The following is a 23305-nucleotide window of genomic DNA, read 5'->3' as shown; positions in this document are numbered from 1 at the left end:
GTATCATGTGACTGGGAGGAACATGAAAGATGCACTTCCTGTCAAACCTGGCCAGCCCAGGATCCATTTGATTGTATTTGATCATTTGCACACCCACAAAAAAAAAAGATACAGACAACAATATATGAAATACATTGTGTGTGAGAGAAATACGAAAAACTAATGGAGTTAGAAGGGATCCTCCCCCAAAGGATGTATCCAGTCAATAAGTAGTTATGCTAATTTTACAAAACAAAAGACAACATACAGTAGGCAGTAATGGGTCTTGGAATGGATCCGTCCGTCCGTAACCCGATGGTGTGTGCCAATAGGGAATTCTGACGGACCAGCGGTTGAACTGAAAATCCACAAATCTCTAAGTGTCTGTGTGTATGTGTCCTTTTCATGCCCATAACCTGATGTCATCAATATGATGTCAAAGACATCATTAAATGGCCTCCAAGTACAAGCGCCAAACAATGCTTGGATTGAAACAAAGATTTATTTAGCTTAAATATCTTATGAGCATATGTATATTTTGGGCTATATCAAGGCTCTGTCTCAATTCATTCATTGGCTGTATGCATGAAAATATGTATAATAAATAAATAATATGCCAAACAGATATTACAGGGAATGAAACAGCAAGAACTATGAACTATGATTCATTAGCATCTTAACTATCTTAAATAACGGTTTTAATTGCATTCAAATGTTAGCCTGGTTCCAGACCATAGACCCTGCCCACTCTCTGAGCAGCTTCAGGCTGATAATCAGGCTATTCAAATGTCCTTTTCCTGTTCCTTTTGCACTTTGTACTGGTGTGTTAGTAGAATTTCACTCGTAAGTTTCCTTTGGTAAGAACATCAGGCTCAAATATAAACTAAACCGTGCTGACCGGTATACAATAAACCAGGGGTGCCCACACTTTTTTTGACTTGAGAACTACTTTTAAAATAACCAGCTCAACAAGATCTACCCACCAAAAACAGTATCATCCCATTGCTGAAAATAGTTGAAAAATGTACCTGAGGGGGCTTTGGAATAGCAGCGCTGGTGTTGCATATAAGACAAACACACTTGGAATGGAAAAAAGTGGGGGGGGGGGGGGGCGTCTTCCTCCCATTCTGTATGGAAGTGGTAGGTTTTCGGGTTCTTTTTTGCCATGCAAATTTTGTATAACTTTGTAATACTACTGACGTTTGTGCGCAACACTTGAAAACAAAGCATTGTATTGGGTGTTTGCCTTCTATAGAAGCCGTGACGGGAGCTGACCGGCCCTTCTTGATGTCAATCAATCATTTCACCTTAATTCAAGTGGCAAATGCCAAAAAGAGGATTTTTGTTTATAAATATTTTCTTTTATTTTAATGGTATTTTTTAGGGCATATCATGTAGTCTACAGTACCTGCACAGCCTTTGTGATCTACTGGAATTACCAAGTGGTGTTTCTGTGTGTTTGTAGTAAGTAATCTTCCACTTTGCCCCTGAAGAGATAGAAACACAGAGAAAGGTAAGGGGGGGATTCATATTCTTGATGCAGGCCCATACATATAGTTCCTCTTCACATCAGTTTGACAGTAAAAACGCACCATACTCAGGGTGCATGCAGGCAGAACTACTTCAAAGCAGACCTTCAATTCATCTGAACCCAGGACTAAGAAAGACGTGTGACTGCTCAAGTGACTCTCTCTACGCCTACAGTAAGTGTAGGAAAGGTGTTCTGCTGCTGGTTGCTTAGGTCAGGTTGCCATTTTTCCAAGTCAAATTGATTTGGATCAATTAAATTCAATATTGTTCCATTAGTGAAATTTGGCTTGCATTACAATAAAATTAAATACTAAAAGAAATTCAGGCACTAGACATTACAGCATATCATTTGCTAAACATCGTACTTCCCTATGTTAGTACAGTATGTTTGTTCTTTTGTCTTCTTGCATGAGAGCTACAATATGTGGTATAGTTTCCATGTCAATGCTTTGCGAACAACAAGAAAAGCCACATAGCTCTCAGATGTACGTAGTTGTGGTTGGCCATACCACTGCCTTTGACAGACCACCAAGACAATTTACTGTGAATGCTGGTGTGAACAGGATATGTAGCTCGGTGCATTTTGAGAGGCATATAGAATGGGCTAATTTTAGTCAAGGGTGGTTTCAGTTACCAAGGCAGGATAGGAAAATACCCCATTTTAAGTTTTAAACCATTTAAACTTAACCGTTAGTGCCGGCTGTGAGATTTTGCAAGTACAGTACAATATCCATAAAAGTATTGTACATCGCTCACAAGATGGTAACAATAAGTACTGTAAACATGACTATATTTGCTAGTATTACATTGTTATACTGTTTAAAGTATTTTATCGATATTTATAGTATTCTTTTTTTCATCACAGTAACTACTATGCACGATGAAATGAATTCAAACTTATGCTTTAGCCTGCCTCACACTCGTGACTAAACCAGAGTTTGAGGAAGAGGCAGAGAAAATGCCCCCCGTAAATTCACACCTTTTCAGTGTGAAATCCCTTGTATCTTGTGGTGTGTGTGTGCGTGCGTATGTGAGTGTGTGTGTGTATATGCTTTCTTACATTGTGCATGGTTGTGTGCATAACTGTCTCCTCCTCCTTTCCCCTTAGGTGACTAAAGAAGTTTGACATGAGGCCCAAAGGTCCTACGGGCCTTCTACAGAGGCACCACTGAGAGCCTCCTGACTGGTTGCATCACTGCCTTGTATTGGAACTGTCCCATATGCCCTCACCCGCAAAGCAATGCAGAGGGTCATGCAGACAGCCCATTACTTCAGTGGATGTGAGCTTTACTCCATCCAGGACACATGCAAAGGAATTAGCCTTCTACAGCAGTGGTTCTCAAACTTTTTCATGTCAAGGACCCCTAAAATGATATGTATTTGGCCGCGGACCTCCCATCTTGAAAATATTTTGTGCAAGGGGACCTCTAGAAGCAAATATTTGAGTTAGAAATGTTTGCTTTAAAAAATATTTGCAAAAATGTTCACGATTTAAAAAAAAATATCTACAAGGAGCTCATAGCCAAAGTCTAAAATATGTTTAAAATTGTTAAAATGATTGTAACACTATATCAACACATTTTGCTAGGGACCCCCTAACTGGTACCCCCCCAAGGACCCCCACTTGAGGACCAATGTTCTACAGTACAAGTCACATGACTTGAGCGGTTGTTCATACAGTAGGTCACATTCTATTCAGCTGGTAAATTTGAAAATGTTAGCCTTTCTTTCTTTGTCGATATCAAATCTATGATAAAACTGAATTGTGATTTGTATAGTATGGTATTACTGCAATTGTTGACATTTCAGTTTTGTGAGCATGGACCACCTAAGAAATGAGGCTCAATTTGAGCTGCGGTTCTGACAGTTGTTGAAAGCCAAAGCAATTTGGAATATTCAATAAAATATACACATTTTTTAATATTTTCAAAAGTCAAAAGTTTCAACTTGCACCTTGCTAAAAACAATGGTCTTCAATCTCCACCAAATCTCTTATTTAGGCCTACTTTGGCTAAGGTTGACTGCTACTTAACAGTGCTTTCAGAATCATCAAGTCACAGTTATTTTAGTGCATCATACTGCCTCCCTGTGGGCACAATAGGGCATTACATCATCGAAATAGGGCATGCAGCTGTGCTGTCTTTTCTCAATAGAAAGTACAGTTTCACTCTTTCACGCTACAAAATGTGGATGCAGTTAAACAATGGCAAGAACCTCTGGTCAGAATGGGACAAATTTACATTTATTTTGGGGACGTTAGGCTGAGGGTTTGAGTATGAAGATTGTAGTGTAGGTCACCCTGAGCTTGGGACGGTGTTTCTAGGGAGAGACTGGGTGGGGGAACCTCCACCTGAGAATAGCCCCGTCGGCACTGGTGGTGACCAGCGTGCGGTTGTTGGTGCAGATCTTGACACTGGTGATGCTGCCGCTGTGGCCCACGCCCACATGAGTTACCTCGCCATCCATGTAGTTCCACACCTTCACCAGCTGGTCGTCTCCACCTGGACGTGACGGAGGAAGAGGAGACAAGAAACATTATAAGGGGTGCGACAGTTACTCAAACGTCACTGATCTAGAATCTGATCCTTACTATTGGTTGATTGTAATGTCACTGGTCTATGATCATAGAACTCCTTACTATTGGTTGATTGTCATTCTAGGATCTGATCCTCCTTACTAGTGGTTTTATGTATCAGTGGTTCCATTATTTTGCTTGTTGGAAATTGGAAATTCATTTTTCTGTATTAGTTCTGTTTCCTACCCACCTTCACACACACACACACGCACACGCACACGCGCGCACACACACACACACACACACACACACACACACACACACACACACACACACACACGCACACGCACACGCACAGATTTGATATCCTTAAATTCTTATAATTAAGCTAATCAAAGTGAAGCTGTGAACATAATACCACACTGATTGAGAAACTTGCTGAAAACTTTATAGCCAACAATTATCGTAATGATCCAAAGTGACAACAGCAAATGTACTTGATTAAACAAAAACTTTCTGTGCTAGATTTTTCATATTCCATTCCGACTGGCTATGATTGACTTCCACAATTTCTGGCCCTGGGTAGCCAACCCGGCGTGCCGTAGATCTGCGCTCCAAGGAGCACACTTTTCTAGTTTCATATGTTTTTATGCAATCACGTTTTGAGCGAGTGAGTGAGAATGTTAATTATTAGGTTTCTGTAACGTCAACAAGAACGATTGATGATGTTATTGGCCATACCTGTGACAAAATGCTTCCCATCTTGTGAGATGTGCATTCCATTGATGGCTCCAGACTGGGAGCCCTCAAGTTCTCTGATGGCCGAGCCGTCATACACCTCCGAGTAACCAATCTGAGCAGAGAGAAATAACATACTACATTAAAACCACAAAGTCTTGACAGTTAATTTAACTCAATGACTTAAAATAACACTTAGGTTTGTACAGTGTATAGTTGCTATGTTCTCATGGTATGGAGCACAGATTAAAAAATAGACAGTATACAGTACAATACATAACAATATTCATACAGACGTAGCAAAAGGCATGGCTTGCATTATTTGAACAGAGTTCAACACATTTTGTTGTGTTGTTGTAATTAGTCTCCATGTTTTAGGCCTACTGTTTGAGGCACACAATAATTTTTATTTTAAATATTTTTGGGGCTTTTCTGCCTTTATTTGGATAGTGTAGTATAGTATAGATTCATAGGAAACAAGAGAGAGGGACGGGGAGTGACACGCAGCAAAGGTTGTCAGGCTCTGGAATTAAACCTGCAACTTTCTGTCAGGCTGCTTTAGAGCCTATAGTATGTGTCTTAACCACTAGACACTTTTGCTTTTGTCACAGTTGTGAACATTTCTTTAATCTATCTTACTAAAGCTTTAAGCAACGATGCCTGAGTATTATTATGCTTTTATTCTATTTCCTAATTGGTTTCTATTTAGGTGAGTTTCTGTCATTCATCTGTATCCCCAAACCAGGACATTATTGCATTTTGTATGCTTATTATGCTTCTATGCAAATGGCTAAGCCTATGGTCATAGATTCTGTCAACTTGTCATACATATACACAGTTTTCTGCTCCGAGTGACAGTTATTGTCCCTGGAGGTTTGCAGTTGACGATGTACGGAGCCTCTCAAAAGGAAATTGTTGGTTGAAGTTAATTATTGTGCAGGCAGAAGCAACATCACAATGCCACCCATCAAGCAAGTTCCTTTTCTTGTTATGTATAAGACAAAGCTAATTACAGCTATAACCCTGAAATGAGTGGACAAGAACAATCATTCAAATAAAGGTTAACCACTTAATCACCCCAATATACTTAGCTGACCAGGGTCCCCCGGGCTTCTACACTATAATGCTTTTTTCCCCGCTATATATTTACTGAAAATAGCAGATATTATAGATCTGCTATTTTCACAGACTGTTTGCCTATTTTCACAGAATGTTTGCCTGTTATGACATGCCCATAAAAAGGCTGCTAGGGTTCGTTTTGTCATAAAATAAATAGTGATAATAGCAGATCCATAGGCACATCAAAACATACATGTATAAATATAATTATATATATATATTGGGGGAAAAAAATTAAATGTCGCCTACAGTATAGTGACATACCCAATATAGGGACTATGTGGAGACCTCTCACTGTCACAGCTTCTCGCCAGGGAGAGCCCTGTCACCCTCACTGTGCTCAAGCAGTTTCAAAAGCCCTGAAATCTTTCTAGATTGAATCTGGTTCTGAATCCTACCTTCCTGTCTGTGCCGCTGGTGATGATCTGGAATTCTTCTGGGTGATAGCACACGCATCTGAACAGCGTGTTGGCCAGCACCATCTGATTCCTCACAAACCGTCTGTGGTAGGAGACACAGGGAATAGGGAAGGACAGTAGACAACGAGACAGAAGGAGTTATAGTAGGAAAAAGTTGTGCATGTTGGCAAAACACAAGCCAAAAGACAGTATCTGTTTAGATTTGACTAAACATTAACACATAAATGTGCACTGTTTTTGGACGTTCGGGCTACAAAAATGAAGTCCTAGTGTTTGGACGTCCATATTATTTATTTCTCTATACTCCAATTACATTCATGTTTATGTGTGCATTTGCGTGTGTGTGTGTGTGTGCGTGTGTGTGTGTGAGTGTGTGTGTGTGTGTGTGTGTGTGTGTGTGTGTGTGTGTGTGTGTGTGTGTGTGTGTGTGTGTGTGTGTGTGTGTGTGTGTGTGTGCGTGCGTGCGTGTGTGCCCACGCTGAGGTACGCTTCCACGTGCATGCGTGAGTGCATTTGGATACTCACACTAAGTCCCAAATGATGCAGGCGCCGTCAGAGCTGGCAGTGACACACTCCGTGTCGTCGCTCTTGATCTTGATGGAGTTGACGGCAGCCTTGTGCTCCTTCATGGTCTCCTGCAGCCGGTGGCGGCCCTGCAGAAGCTCCCACACACGCACCTGCAGCACGAAGGAACAATGACGTTCACTTTCACTTTTATTAAAAATGAAAGCCTATATTCAACATTTGTGTTTGTATTCTACTCAACGCATAATTATATCCTATAAGTCATATTCATTTGAAATATGTTTGTATTTATTTATTTATTGATTGATTCTATTTTGTAACATATTGCTTGATTTTGATAATGTTGCTACTGTATATTGCTACTCATAAGAGGAGATCTGCTTTTTTGAAATATTGATCTTGTTTGTCAAGTTGTTACTCTGGCTTAAGTGGTTAAGATTTCACTTTATCAGATATCACAGTCCATCCTATCATTAAGATCTTGCTCAAAACTAACTTAGGTCTTATTCACATTTAGTCCCTCAACCGCACGAGTCGGAATAATTAGAACAGCTTATTAAACAGTTTTGTTGAATACTCGATTCTGATGGGCAAATCAAAGCATTCTGCGATCTGTCATTTCCAAGCAGCTGTTGCACCTCTAACAAGATAATAGAATAATTTGGAATCAATCAAATTATTTCTAGAGTGCCCTGTCCGCCCAGTCAGGGTTTATTTTACATGAATATCATAAGAATCGCTAGATTCTACCTCTTTAAGGGAAGGAAAGCTTTCTCCCAATTTGTGCTTGTTTATCTCTTTAATAAAGATTCTAGTCTAATGTTTGTCTGTCTTTAAATCTCACTGGACTGAACCTTTCCATAGCGCTGTGTTCTGATCAGAGGAAGGTCATGGGTGACTTTTTGAAATGTTTCATAATGTAATATTTATCTTTTTACAACTTAGACACTGAGTCTAGTCCCATATCATGGCGAATAAAAACGAGGGATCTCGAAGTGGTGAACGTATGACACCTACTGACCTGTCCCTCTCCCCCACCGCTGATGATCCTCTTGCAGTCCCTGGTGGCTGCGATGGCCGTCACACCCATGCTGTGTGCGTTGTGGATGACTAGCATGATCCGGCCACTCTCCGGAGCAAACACCCTGATGTTGCCATCGTTCCACGCTGGGAGCACACAGAGAGACAGTCAGGTCACTCGTTATGGATTTTAGTCATTTTGTGTTGCTTTGTCAACTGTGCTTTTGTTCCTCAAGGACTCAGCAGCCATTACAATTTATAAAAAGGTAGATTGGTGTTATTATTATAGGGTTTTTGTATCTCGGTTATTGAAAAATACAAAAAGACAAAAGATGTACACAGAAGTGCATAAACCTCTCTGTCTAGGATGTTCTGGTGCTTCTGGGGACAATAGAACTTCTGAATACATTCTTCTGCACATGAGGTACCAACACTCAGTGGCCACTGGCACTGGAGGTCGACAACCATGTGACCAATAGTTTGAAAAAGTATTGTGGTGTTATAATAATCAGTTCTGAAGTGATATACATTTTTGTGACAGGTCTGTCCCCTTTTGGCCAATCGGTATGAAAGGTTAATAAGTTCTTCTGTGGGCCAGAAGAGCCAACCTTTCTATCAAGTTGTGTGCAAACCTGTTCATACTGTAACTGCAAACAGACAGATAGATGGATAAACAGACAAACAAAGGGACCTAAAAGGGACAGACAGTCATAACCTCCTTGACAGAGGAGGTGACTGACAAGAGAATTTCAAAGGGGACTGTCTCACCACTGACTATGCTGGTTCCATCCCTCATGATATGCAGGGCATTACATGTCATGTTGGGCACGGTGATGCGCAGCAGCTCCTTGTAACTGCTTGTGTGCCACACCCGGATGTCTTCATGGGAACAAGTGGCAAACATCTCTGACGTTCCACTGGAAGACACAAGCAAGAGAGAGTATTGCTCAATTAGAAACCTGGACTGATCAGAACATGAACACTGCCCTCCCCTAGTGAGGAAAGTTGAGTACTGTACTAATTCAGCTCTCTAAGGCTCCGTGTTCCACTCACAAAAGGATGTCCACGTCCGTGACAGCACTTCTGTGGCTGGAAGAGATGAGTTCAGCCTTGAAGTCATCGTATGTGAGACGGTAGACCTGAGCAGAGTCTGTCCCAATAAACAACTGCTGCCCCTCTCCTCTCACAGCGATGGAGGTTACTGCTCCCTCCAGCTGGGCTTGTCTGGCACAGGTTGATGAGAAAAGGAAAAGTGGATTAGTAATATATTGCAAACAGCGAAGGAAACAAATTCCTTTGATTCCACCTGCCAGAGTGTATGATCACACTACCTTAATATCTAGCGTACAAGTCAAAGTCAAACTCTACCAGCAGTTGGCTGGTGGTTAGTGTTGATTATCCCTCATTATAAGCCAAGTAAAGTTGTTACGTTGCCATTATTGGGGTAAATACTGGCGTGCTTGTAGTTCATACAGTAAACCGTATATGTTATATAAATTATATACAGTATTATATGAGGGGAAATGGTATGCCTGTAAGTATGCCAGGTTAGGTTGCAGGACTCACTTGAGTGTTTTGAAGTTAGCTCCAGAGCACAGAGACAGAAGGCCGGCTCCAGAGCCAACAAGAATGTTCCCAGACCGCAGTAATTTCAGGACATTCACACCCTACACAATGAGAGACACAAGCATAAAGTTTTAAAGATAGAATCCAGAAAAGCTGCAGGTGGCATGTGCACACACAGTGGTCTGTATACTGAATGCTAATACATAAAGCAAGTGGATCTGTGAACACATTTGCAACTACAAAATGTGCTCGTCGGAGCACAAGTCTCCGCCAGGCCAGGTAGCAAAAATTGACCTACTGGTGGCGCTATACCAGGACAATGTGAATATTTTTGAATGGAGGTTCTTCCTTGGCCTACTGGGAGTGTGCGTTTAAAGTTTCTCACTGATGGGTCCAGCAATGCTTGTGGCATTATGTGCAAATGTACCCCTCAAACAAAATGGAATTCAAAAACCTGACAGACACATCTTGATCACATGACTACAGAGATAATGTGTACCAATTTGGGTGACGTTTGGACAAAATCACGAACACACGGACGGACGATCGGACGGACGGACGGACGGACGGACAGCGTGTCAAAACATAGTCTCGGTCATGCCTTAGGCCTGGCAGAGACAATAATGATTAAAATTAGACAAAGACTAAGATGCAACATTGACTTCAATCAAATAAGAACAAACACTGTGAACAGCAGTCACAATTTGGGTGTGGTCTTTGTCCTACCTGGCTATACTTGTGTTTAACAGGCCAGCAGCCATTCAGACGACTGGTGTCCAGGTTAAATTTCATGACGTCTCCGCTGGTCGTACCGCAGTAGAAGAACTGATTGTCCTCCGAGATCTGGGCAAAGACAGGCGGGATCCACAGAATTACTGAGTATTCAGCACAAGCAACAAACATATTCTGTCACATCATTGAGGGGGCAGTAGTATAGGTCGTTATGAGCTCCCCAATTTCCTGGATTTTTCTGGATTTTGACTGCAGCTTTAGCACCATACCACACTACACCACACTGCATCAAAATATCTGCCATTTCCATTACACTACACTACAGTACCAGTAGGCTACCCACTCTCAAATCCACAGGTATGCGTAGACTCAGGTCTCAACTCCTTTGTAATGTAAGGGCATAGGTGGAGGTCATTGCTTCTTGCCTAATGTAATGTATGTAAATGCAAATCACCTGTGCAGGAGTACTCCAGCTATATTGGTAAGAACCAAATGGACCCTTATAACTGTGATTACAATACAATATAAATTATTATTATAATGTATTACAACTATGATAATTATAATACACCATAATAGATTATAACTGTGATTATAATATAATATAATCTATTATAATGTATTACAACTATGATCCTGGTCTAAATACAATGTCAGTGAGGGATCAGTCATTATGAAGTGTTTGGCCCCGTTTGGCCAAGCTCAGACTTACTCTGGAGTGGTGCCAAAATAGGCACCCATTTCAGACCCCTCTGACACCACTAAGCCCAGGTCCTTGTAGTGGAAACGGCGGCACAAGTAGGCGGTGTGGTGTGGTGCGGTGTGGTGTGGTGTGGGGCCGGTGGAAACCCAGCATAATGTCAACCTAAGGTACTTTCTACAGCCAAAGTGGCAGCAGCCCTTCAGAGTAGCCATGCAGTGAATAAGATAGGGAACTAAATGCCTTGGATTGAACACCAATCTCTCACCTCTATACATTTGACAATCCTTTTCAGCAGGCCCAACTGGCAGTCTGTGGGTCTGACCTTTCTGTTGTTCACGTCCAGCTCCCACACTCGCACTGTGCCACTGCAACACAAAGAAACAACCACCACATTTGCATTATGCAACGATATAGGACAAAAGTAAATATAGTGCCTAAATAGCTAAAATAGCAAGTCTACAAGCTGAGCGTGCACATTTTATTTATGTTTAGGTACATTTTTACTCACTCTCCAGCAGTGACAAAGACCCTGTCGTTAGTGTTGGAGTACTTTGTGGTGAGGCAGTGACCGGCGACACGAGGCGAAGCGGGGCTCCCACAGATGGCCTCCTTGGTCTCCACGTTCCACACCGCAATGCTGAAAACATCAGTACACAATATGACAAACAGCAACTACTATTCTCCTATTCCTACTACTTGTATTATCATTACTACTATTACAGTACTTCTGATGTGTTTCCACTAGAGGGCAGCATTCCATGTGTTTTTAGGCATCCCAGCAAGTCCTCCTGTCCAGTTCCACTTCCAGTGGTTCTCAAACTTTTTAATTTCAAGGACCCCCATAACTCTCAGAGTTACAGACCTGTAAGGGTCCATTTGGAACCCCCTCAAGGTACCCTGAGGGTCCCACCCCATGTTTGTGAGTTTCTCAGTCAGTATTTGATGGACAAAGAGGGGAAGTATAATCATAAGTCATGTTTACCTGCCATCATCCTGACCTCCAAGCGACACCAGGTACTTATCGCTGGGAGAGAAGGACAGAGACTCCACCTTGGCTTTATGGAGCTGCATCCGGGCATGGATTGCTCGCTTTGTAAAGTCCCAGATGATTATGTCAGCCTAGAATTCAAAATATAAGAAATATCAATTAGGAAAAAAATACAATACAGGTTAAGGTAAAGCAAGAGAGAAGTAAAATAATAATAATAAAAATACATAAAACTTGTTATAAAATGGGATTAATTAAAACCTCAGAGATAATTTAATGTGATAAGCATTTCTGGTGATAAGCTTGGACTTTTTACAGGGGCCAGTTCCGAATTGCAGCCACCTGTAAGTGCTCTTTTACAGCGGTTTTGAAGGAGAGTAAGGAGTCACACTTTTTTATGACTGTTGGTATAGAGCATTCCACATTTTGGTGGCATAGCAATAGAACAAATCTAACCCCTTGTTTGAGCCAAATCTGTCCAAATCTCTCACCTTGAAGCCCATGAAGGTGACCTGTCCAGAGGCGATGAAGCGTCCACTTTTGGACACCGAGATGCAGGACACGTTGTTGGTGTGTCCATGCAAGAAGGCCTGTTTCCCATCTGTGATCCGTCTCAGTATGACCGTGCATCCCAGAGGATAGATCAGGTGCTCTCTGTCTGGGTGGACCTTCAGGCCAGAAAACACGTGTCCTGCATGATCCAACAATAAAGTGTGTTTTACAATCATCAGTGGTGGAAAAAGTACTACATTTTTAACAAAAGTAAAAGTATCAACTGCAATGTAAACATAGGCCTACTCTAGTGAAAGTCCGTTGTTCAAAATGTAGGCCTACTTGAGTAAAAGTACAAAAGTATTGGCATCTAAATATACTTAGAGTACCAAAAGTATACTCCTTATGCAGAATGTCCCATTTCACAAGTTTAAAAATCTTTTGAAAATAGCAGATCTACAAGCTCACCATTATGAGCTTGTAGATCGTCTATTTTCAGTGGTTAATGTATGTTTTGTAATATTAATCAAAATCTACAAAGTAACTAACTCAAGTTTTCAAATAATTGTAGTGGAGTAAAAGTACAATATTTGCCTCTGAGATGTAGTGGAGTAGAAGTAAAAGTACAGACAATTGGAAATACTCCAGTAAAGTAAAAATACCAAAAGAAATTACTTAAGTACAGTAAGTAAATATACTTAATTACTTTACACAACTGCCTGCTAGCTTGCGAGCTAATAGCCTACGGTTCTACAGTGTTGGAAACGTTTAGCCTTCTTTTAAGTTATCTTTGAAACTTACCATTGAACCCAATTACAGCCTCCAGCTCCAGTTGGGGGATTCCCCGAGCATCATCTGCCATGATTAAAAACAAAACCTATATATTTAATTTCCACCGCTTTCTGAGAGGTTTTTCAGGAGGATGATTCAAAAGCAAGCTTCTGGCTTGCAGGTTGCTGTGTTGCTATGGCAAACAAACGTCGCATAGCAACAGCGGGTTGTCTTCACAAATGAAACTGGTCGGAGGCGAGGGAACAATAACAACAATATCAACAGTGGTGGGAAAAGTACTCAAATGTTTTACTTAAGTAAATAAGTATCAATACTGCAATGTAGAAATACTCTGTTCCAAGTAAAAGTCTGGAATTCAAAATGTAGGCCTACTTGAGTAAAAGCACAAAAGTATTGGTATAGCATTTCACAATTGTTTTCATCTTTAGAAAATAGCAGATCTAAGCGACGTGAGCTTGTAGATTGGCTATTTTCAAATGGCCGAAATGTAGGCTATATAGGGCTGAAGTAGATCATGTATGTTTTGTAATAATGATCAAAATCTAGTAAAGTTTTCAAATAATTGTAGTGGAGTAAAATTACAATATTTGCCTCTGAGATGTAATGGAGTAGAAGTATAAATACAGAAAATTTGAAAAAAATACCTCAAAATTGTACTTAAGTACAGTACTTGAGTACATGTACTTAGTTACACTACACCATTGAATATCAACTCCATAAATATGTAGGCCTAATCTTGAAGAGTCAAATAAAAATAGGCTATAGACTATTCCATGCCAAAACAGCAAGTTGAATTGAATTAGAATTTCAGTGATTAATGCATGATTTTGTTGTTATTCAACCAAAGTCATCTTTGGTCACACATCATCTATCTAGGCCTATTTAGCTCATTTTTTTCTTCTTTTTTCTTTTCTTTTACAGATTGCCTCTGTGTCTATTGTTTTGATGCTGTAAATGTCAGGTGTTACAAGTGGCTTAAAACAAATTCAAAGCATTAGCCTATTTGCAAATTTGACCCAGACGTGGTATTTAGCATATGAATGTGTGTGTGTGTGTGTGTGTGTGTGTGTGTGTGTGTGTGTGTGTGTGTGTGTGTGTGTGTGTGTGTGTGTGTGTGTGTGTGTGTGTGTGTGTGTGTGTGTGTGTGTGTGTGTGTGTGTGAGAAGCAAAGCTCCAGAGAAGCCAGACAGAAAGAAAGAGAAAGAGAGAAAGTAGCCTAATTATTGTAGACAGACTGACAAATACAGAAAGATTAGAGGAAACATTTCCTCCGAGAACAAATCTGCAGTCAAATCAAATGCTTGTAATTATACAGACAGATAGAGTCACACAATCCTCCAGAGACTCTGGTGTTTGTCATCCTCTCTACTAAGAAAATGCCAGCTTATCAGCGAATACTACAGTGTAAATATGAAACTGTTATGCATTTCTGAGCTATTTGTAAGACATTTATGCCCTTGTGCCATGACTCAGTATGGGCTATAGATACGGTATAGAATGCTGTATAAGATGTCTTAATTCTCTTAATGTACTGTAAAGAAGAGACTAAATCCTGCCTAAAATACCCCCCCTCGCACACACACACACACACACACACGCACACGCACGCACGCACACACGCACACACACACCACCCCAAGGACATCAACTTCATTGGAACTTGCTTCAACAAGCATATCGCAGTAAACATCCTCTTCTAGTCATTAGTGATTCTCTGGAAACACTTTTATGTTTCTGTCACGGCCCTAAACAAACTCTGTTGCATTACCAAGCTGCATGTCCTTCAAGGCTGTGCACAAAATAATTAGGGAAGCCTGGTGGTTTAGAATCCTTCCTGTTACCAAGAGCTCATGTTTTTTATTTGAAGTCCACGAGCAAGACACTGACTGACTGACGTTCTTTGCCTGTACCCTGTGAGATAGATAGTGCACATTGAACATTTAAGTAAAATACAAACCTGTTTGTGTGTCTCAGTGGGATACGTGACAAAGGAAATTTCTAATCCCATCATGTGCAATAGGGGGTCCCCAGTCAAAGGTGCTAATGTACAGTATTACATCAAATTTGCAAACGTAGCATCACATAGTATGCTATACTACTAGTGTGTGACAAACTTCAATTTAAATGCATTTTGAGGCAATAAAAGGTTTATTGACATTTTGTATTATTTGCTAAATAATAATTGTAATATACTGAGTTGCAATGGGTTACTAAAGTGCCAAATATATATATATATTTTCATCTTCAAATACAAATCTTTATTTGAACTCTTGAATAACAGTAATAAATTAGTTAATGAAATGCTGCTTATGCCTTTAACAGAATGTTTATTCAAATGGTTCTATTTCAAAAGTGCTACTATATGACAGTTGCATCAATATGCCTTTGACTATATATGTTTTCTATGTGAAACTCACACAGGAACATTACTGTCTGACTATTTTGGTCAGCATAGAAACAAATACAAAAGCAGCAACTTGCCCTTCTACTGACCTTGACCTACAGAACTTTTATTTCCCCCCAGAAAAGTAAGTATTGTTGATATGAGCCAAACACCTGGGGCGCTTAACCCCTTTAAAAGGCACTAGACCCCAGGGAGATGCATTGCTGAGGTGGAGCCACACCTACCATCAGCTACCAGTAGGCTACTTACCGCGTTCAAGTTGTTTTACTGTCATATCATGCATGTACAGTATAATATTGATGTGGCACATTGTCACACGGTAATATTGTAGGCAGTGAAATTATGAAATTACAAGTTTCCATTCAAACAGTGCGAATAAAAATGAATGTCTAATAATGGCATGGCTTCTCTGTGCAATCTGTAGCTATGAATATCAAGTGTGCAGTTTGTGAATAGTACCGATGGTGTGCTAATGTGAGGCGAGTTGTGATTGCCATAGCAGCGTCAGTTGAGCTGTGTGGTTCACTGTGATTTGTCTGCTTTTGTGCGGCTGGCCCCTTCAGCACCATGCTGTACAAATCTATGTGTCTCTCTGACTATGATATACTGACTACTGATATACTTCTTCTAGAACATAAATGAAAAAATGCACAGTATCGAAAGCCCTATAAATCATACAAAATAAAAAGCCAATAGACTATATATATGAACATATACTGTAGTAGGATGGATACAACAACTCCTTCATTCGCTGTCATTGTGCCTGAGATAAATTGGCAGCCATGTGTCTTGTTCAAGTGTCCTTAATCAAGACAGTAATCTCCGTCTTGCTCCCTATACTTTTATAAATTGCTGTCTGTTGTCAGCTACCTTATTGTATCTAGTTATAATTTAAAAGAAATCAGTGAAAAGAACAGCAATTGTAAAAAATAAAAAACAAAAATAAACATTGTAGATAAAGATGGGGCCTTAAAGATGTCCATAAGGCCCCATGTTATATTAACCACTTAAAACCTCTACTTAGTAAAGTGAACCTGAGTTGGCTCTGCACTTGGACCAAATCTTTTAAATAAATAGCCGATCTACCTCACAACGTTTCGCATTGCTGGGGTTCAAGAGGTTAAAATGTGACAGCAAACAAACTCAAGAAGTCCTTTTATCACAGATGAGGATGAGGAGACGGTAGAGGTTGAGAGTGACCACCAGGAGGTTCTTGAACGTGTAGAAGATGAGCATCTGGTGGACCACCTTGAAGTACACCATGACGGTGAGCCGGACCACCAGGAAGGGCCCGTCCTGGATGAACAGAGCCTCTAGGATGCTCCATAGGTCGTTTCTGAGGCGGGAGAAGACAGGGGAGCCACTAGCCTCTGACTGATCACCTGAAGGATCACCCAACAGTACTGTTGGATCAAAACGGAGATGCATGGTTTCAAATGGTTTTCTGCGGTGCCATGGACGAGCTGTTATAACATAAGCACGTTGATCTCATTGGACTGTACCTGAGAGATGCAGTGGGAACTGCAGCATAGACCAAGTCCATACTGCCATGACAATGTACACCAGGGTCAAGCTGTTGTCCCTACACAGAGACACGCGCACACGCAGGCACACGCAGGCACACACACACACACACACACACACACACACACACACACACACACACACACACACACACACACACACACACACACACACACACACACACACACACACACACACACACACACACACACACACACACACACACACAGGAGGCACGTTTCACTTTATTTGTTTCCTCCATCCATCCATCCATCCATCCATCCATCTCCTAATTCACACCATTCCCCCTTTTCCTTCCATTCTCCTCTAATGACTAATGCCATACATGCTTTCTCACTTTATCATTCCCATTTTCTAACCCACCTGATGTCAGACCAGTATTGGGAAGTATGACCTCCAGCATGTCCATCTATTAATTCACTCATTCATCCATCCATTTATTCATCCATTCCATCCTTCCCTTTGCTCCCTCCTTCCTTACTTGACGTCAGGGATGGTTTCGGATTTGAACTCCAGGATGTCGGACGCGGTGCCGACGAAGATGAGCAGCAGCTGGGAGAGCTGATCTCTGGACACCTCTCCGTCGCTGGGCAGTAGCCATTTGCCCAGGATCAGTAAGAACAGCAGCATCTGATGCAGGCCCAGGATCCATGCATTGGCACACACTGAGGAGAATGGGTTCACTCCCTGAGGGGAGAACATAATGGTGAGGTAGAAAATAAATCAATACATTGGATCAGGTATATTAACCACTTTCAACCTGGCGTCCCTACTGTATTATGGCCATGTTATTGTAGGCCAAAAAGTGTTAACATTTGTATTTGTAAATCAAAAATAGGGCTTAAGTGGTTAAGATATCAACTTTGATCATTAGATTTGGTGTAAGAGTATGATCCTGGTTTAGGACAGTGGACTTATTATGATCAAGATGAATAGAAACCAACAGCATCTGGTGCTAGCCCAGAATCTAGTCATAGGAAACTGAGTATGGTTTAGCAATAAAGACACAATGAAGCATCTTGAAACATCAGTTAATGAACATCTGCACTGTAGTGTGACTTAATGGTTCTGTAAAATTATGGAAAGTGTGCTAGGGAAACATCTAAATGTTCTAATTTGAATTATATTGTGACAGGATATAATCTCCAAATGCTGTTTCATTGTTAACCATCTGTAACCCTGTAAAACTCTGGACGATGGTTTAGAGAGAAATTTCCATCTTTGCTTGCACTGGCTTTTCCTGCCAAGTGGAGTACGTGCCGGTAAATGACACAGTAACACAGAAACGCATGCAGATAGCTGATAACTACCACTTAGTGTTATTTATTTCACGTATCTTGTTTTCTCTAAGTCAACAATCAGTCACAATCTGTCTGCCAGTGTGACCATGCCAGGCGTGTCAGTTTTGAAGGCAGCCATGTGAATAAAACCCAAAAAAGGGGGGGCATAGAACCCTATTTTGAGGCAGGCACATTGGCATGAGGCATGCTTCGAATGGGTGAATTGACAATTTCTGGAGGTGAAGTGGTGTGTTTTTCCCTGCCTGCATGTGTATGGCATTTTGGCGACTCGCTTATTCAAGTGTTAGATCAGAGTAAATGGCATGAACACTAGTCAACAAACAATTTGGGGCTGCAAAGAAGTAAACCTCAAACCTACATGCTATCAAAATTGCATTCTTAGCATTTGTGGTAAAGCAAATGAGTGTGAATATGTGAACGTGTGTGTGTGTGTGTGTGTGTGTGTGTGTGTGTGTGTGTGTGTGTGTGTGTGTGTGTGTGTGTGTGTGTGTGTGTGTGTGTGTGTGTGTGTGTGTGTGTGTGTGCGTGCGTGCGTGCGTGCGTGCGTGCGTGCGTGCGTGCGTGCGTGCGTGCGTGCGTGCGTGCGTGCGTGCGTGCGTGCGTGCGTGCGTGCGTGCGTGCGTGCGTGCGTGCGTGCGCTGTAACATGAGAAAAACTGGCAATTGTATCACAGCTATAAAGCTACCTGTGATCAACAGGTCTTTCTGAATGTGTTTCGACAACCCTGAATATAGAGCAACAAAATATTCTCATTTGATATAAAATATCTTTCCAAGAAGTGCAGGCTTATTTTGAATAAAAGTTTGTGTGACACAGTGTGTTCTTCTCAGCTTGTAATTGTTTTTATAGAGGGCGGGCTGTTTAATTAAAACGCAGTAAGCTCTGTGAATACGCTTGTAGTTATGAGGGGAAAACACACCCACAGACTTACAACAGGCCCTTTGAGGTGAACCGGCATTACAAACACATTGCAGGAAAAGAGCCCCACTGTCTAGAGACTCTAGACGAGAGAAGGCATGGAAAAGCTGAACTGTGAAAAAAAAATCTGAATAACTGACCGTGGGTTTCAAGACCTCAGTGGAACTGAAGAGGTCTTCTATCCCTGCATATGACATATCTATTTTGGGGGAGAAAACACTACCTTTGCCTTAGTCTTTAAAAACAAATCCAGTGTTTGAATGAATGTTTTGAAATTCACTTTAGTTGAGAATGGTGTGAGGCTTAATGTGGATTCATTTAATTTGATTCATGTCATTTTTGGGTCAAGTGATTTATGGTGATGGTTAGGTTAGGCAATGAAATATTGGGGCTTGTGAGCCTTTTCATGCATTTTTATGAACATGTTTTGAATACTTAGCAAATGACCGCTGTGTGTTTTCTTACTCATTTATTGTTTAAGTGGACTGAAACAGATTGCTATCCCATTTAAACTATGAGCCAGATCGCTGGATTTGAACTTACCTCGCTGCCATTGGCCCTCGGCCTCTGTTGATTGATTAGGTCCACAATGTTATCACGTGAACTAAGATCATTACACTAGAGAGAGAGAGAGAGAGAGAGAGAGAGAGAGAGAGAGAGAGAGAGAGAGAGAGAGAGAGAGAGACAGAAAGAAATGAGAGATACAGTACTGTAACAGAGTAATAACAGCATTGAATAATATTCATATGCAGCAAAATCCTGACCAATTATACTACAGTATGTAGACTAGAATAGATAATGCTGTATATACTGTAACAGCCATATAAACTCAGAACAGAAGAGAACACAATAGAATAGAATAGAATAGAATAGAATAGAATAGAATAGAATAGAATAGAATAGAATAGAATAGAATAGAATAGAATAATAAGTGTTACACTTGTGTCACTGGATTTGTTTTCTTCATGATGTAGTTGTATAATCCATAGTGATGGAATGATGCTGATGAGAAACAGGAAGATAGCTGGAGAGAACCTAGAGGGGAACAGAACAAACAGCAAAACCTTCAACAAACGGTGTGCGTGTGTGTGCGCGTGTGTGTGTGCGTGCCTGCGTGTGTATGTGTGTGTATGTGTGTGTGTGTGTGTGTGTGTGTGTGTGTGTGTGTGTGTGTGTGTGTGTGTGTGTGTGTGTGTGTGTGTGTGTGTGTGTGTGTGTGAGAGAGAGCAATCACAGAGAGGTGAGGACCAATCAGGGCACCACGCCAATCTGTTACCATGGAGAGGGACGGCTCATACAGGTAGGTAAAGGTGGCATTTTTTCCACGGTAAAAGGATTTTAGAAGGAGGTCATGGTCACCACCTATACTATAGGTGTATTGGATCAGAGAATCTTTTTTCTTCTTCTTCTTCTTGTTCCATGGAACAGTGCATATTATCGACCTGGTGACCTATGATGCCATGTCAATGTTGTCAGTTTCTGGCAAGTCGGAGGTCAAGAGATTCCACAGAAAAGGGAGTTAGAATCTCAGGAAGGGGAAGTGTACCGGATTGCCTTATGGAGTCATCATTATTAGGATATGTGGCCATATAATTGCATGTGTCTGTGTAGTCCATGGACCACTGGTTGAGAAACAGTGCATGCATACAGTAGCAAGTGTTAGCAAAGCACTAATCTTAGCTCTAATCTCACCCAACAAAACAGTGGTCCCCAGGTTGATTCTTAATCAGGGTGGTGGTCCCTGGTTCCAATATTTCCACAATATAGACTGAAGTAATTGAAGCGGGTTCTTTGGAATTGTAACAGCTGAAATCAATAATAAATCAGTATTCCGATATTAAGATGCGGGCCGCATTAAGTGAAGGTAGGGGGGCCGCATGTGGCTCCTGGGCCGCCAGTTGCCCATGTATGATTTAGCACATAGCAGTGACATATGGTACTTTTTTTGCCTTGAATGATCTTGAAAGGCAAATAGTGACATGCTTTGTTTTTTGCCTTGAAAACAATGCATGCGCCTTGAATGGGGAAACGTTTTTATTTAATTAGGACTCATAGAATCACAAAATGTCCCTGGGCTGGGACCCATTCAAATGACCACTCCTGGGTCCTGACATCCACTAACTACATTGAAAACCTAACATCACTGCTACTGCTTAGATGAGGAGTTATTTTGTTGCATTGGCATTGCTGAGGTTTTAGACATATTTTAGTTTGTTCAAGACAGTATATTTAAATGTAATATTTTGTGGTTATTTGGTTATTTTGTGCTGCACCACTAGGCTATAAAGATATTAATTTAGATTACTCGTTTTGAACCAATGCTGCACTAATTTGACTTGTGATTTTAAAAAGCCATACATCCGTGGACCACTTGTGGTCCCTGAAGGTATTGCATGTGGTCCCTGACCATGTTGCAATATGTTTTTTTTCTTCTTGTTCCATGGAACAGTGCATATTATCGACCTGGTGACCTATGATGACATGTCAATGTTGTCAGTTTGTCAATGCTGCACTAATTTGACTTGTGATTTTAAAAAGCCATATAAAAAATTACAGCAATTCATTGATGTGAAAAATAAGAAATGTAGGCTACTTTTACTTTTACTTGTACTTGTACTTAAGTATTGACTGAGCTACTTTTACTTGTAGTGGAATAAATTTAACCAGGAGTACTCTGTACTCTTACTCAAGTACTGGGGTCGAGTACTCTGTCCACCTCTGCTGAATAGAGATAAAGATTGGCTGTTACAAGTGGGCAATCACTTAATCAAATTCTGAATGTAATCCCAAACTATTTTGTTAGTCATTGATTTGAATCTCCCATAACATTATATTCTTTTGTCCTGTTCTTCATTGAAATTGACTAGTAATGGTTATTTCATCAAGTCCTTTACAAAGAGAAAAATAAGCAGCTTATTAGAGAAGATAATCAAGCCCATTATAACTCATCACATATTATAAATTAACAGCACAGCCTCTTTTTCCCCATAATGAATTTAAGACCATCATACTTCTTAGTATAATCATTTCACTTTCATTCCCTTTCATTTCCCCCCAAAATCAGCTTCTATAATAAATTAGCTAAGGATAGATTTCATCTAATCAGTTTGAGTTTATTATTCTGTTCTTTAGAAACTGCTCGCCTGTTTTATCTGATTCAGATGATTATTTAGTTATATTTAGCATATTTAATGTTTTTTATTTAAGCTTTATTGTGTTGAGTGATTCTACACTACAAACCAGTGCATTCTTCTGTAAATGCAAAAAAAGTGTGTCAATATAAAAAATAAAAATACATATTTTTTAATACAAGACAATTTTAAGTACTTGTTTTTTTACTAAGCAACTTTCACTTGTAGTGGAGTAGCCTAAATGCCAGGAGACAAGAGTTAGTAGCCTACATTCATTGACAAGTAATGGGTCTTGTAAATCAAATGTGTATTAAATTTTAAACATAGCCTACCATTTGTAATCCTTCCCCTTCCTCCTCTTCAGTGCGAGGATCATCTCAGCCACCTGGGGTAAGAAGAGGATGGTCAGAAGCCAGTAAAGTCTGTTTTTCTTCACCCATACCACTCCAGTCACCCCTATTAATGACACCAGAATAAAGAAACACCGCGTCACCACCGCACTAAAAAACTGCACAATCATATCTATTATTAATTGATACGAACTACAACGAGTGACCACTCTAAATGCAGCTGCCGGTGGGTCACATTAGATTTCTGGCGCTCATTCTGTTTTACAGGGAAGAAAAAAAAGTTTGGGCACGCCTCTGAAGTCTCAACCGGCCCGGTTCAACAATGTGGTCACTGTGGCAGCCAGGTCAGTGGTGATACCAACCTCCACCGCTGCGTTCACTACACTAGCATCCAAGAAATAGCCTATTAATGAATGAAACATGCGTTCACGTTGAAAATAGCTTGTATTGAACTGTACTATCATGTGCTTTTTTTCAGCAAACTTCTAAATAATCAATCAATCAAAGATGAACAAGAGCGCTACTGTCAAGACCCCAT

General features: G+C 40.6%; 2 protein-coding genes across 2 annotated transcripts; both read right to left on the bottom strand.

The window, feature by feature from the left end:
- Positions 1-3735: 3735 nt before the first annotated feature.
- On the bottom strand, positions 3736-13283 carry cfap52 (cilia and flagella associated protein 52). The gene is made up of 14 exons (XM_080455052.1): positions 13128-13283; positions 12326-12525; positions 11829-11965; positions 11355-11483; positions 11112-11211; positions 10138-10254; positions 9412-9512; positions 8899-9069; positions 8614-8762; positions 7847-7992; positions 6826-6977; positions 6280-6382; positions 4766-4877; positions 3736-4010 (listed from the first exon to the last, which is right to left on the bottom strand). Exons 1-14 carry the CDS (start codon positions 13186-13188, stop codon positions 3829-3831), a joined length of 1860 nt encoding a protein of 619 aa, XP_080311178.1. The 5' UTR covers positions 13189-13283; the 3' UTR covers positions 3736-3828.
- A 1878-nt stretch (positions 13284-15161) lies between these two features.
- On the bottom strand, positions 15162-22996 carry tmem26b (transmembrane protein 26b). The gene is made up of 6 exons (XM_080454485.1): positions 22750-22996; positions 20225-20321; positions 19830-19904; positions 17549-17754; positions 17025-17104; positions 15162-16925 (listed from the first exon to the last, which is right to left on the bottom strand). The coding sequence occupies exons 1-6, from the start codon at positions 22935-22937 to the stop codon at positions 16666-16668; spliced, it is 906 nt and encodes a 301-aa protein (XP_080310611.1). The 5' UTR covers positions 22938-22996; the 3' UTR covers positions 15162-16665.
- Positions 22997-23305: the final 309 nt, after the last annotated feature.

Source organism: Gymnoscopelus braueri (genome assembly GCF_963280865.1).
Source record: "Gymnoscopelus braueri genome assembly, chromosome: 17".
Taxonomy (NCBI): Eukaryota; Metazoa; Chordata; class Actinopteri; order Myctophiformes; family Myctophidae; genus Gymnoscopelus; species Gymnoscopelus braueri.
The sequence above is the reverse complement of the archived record's forward strand: the minus strand, read 5'-3'. Positions and strand labels throughout refer to the sequence as shown.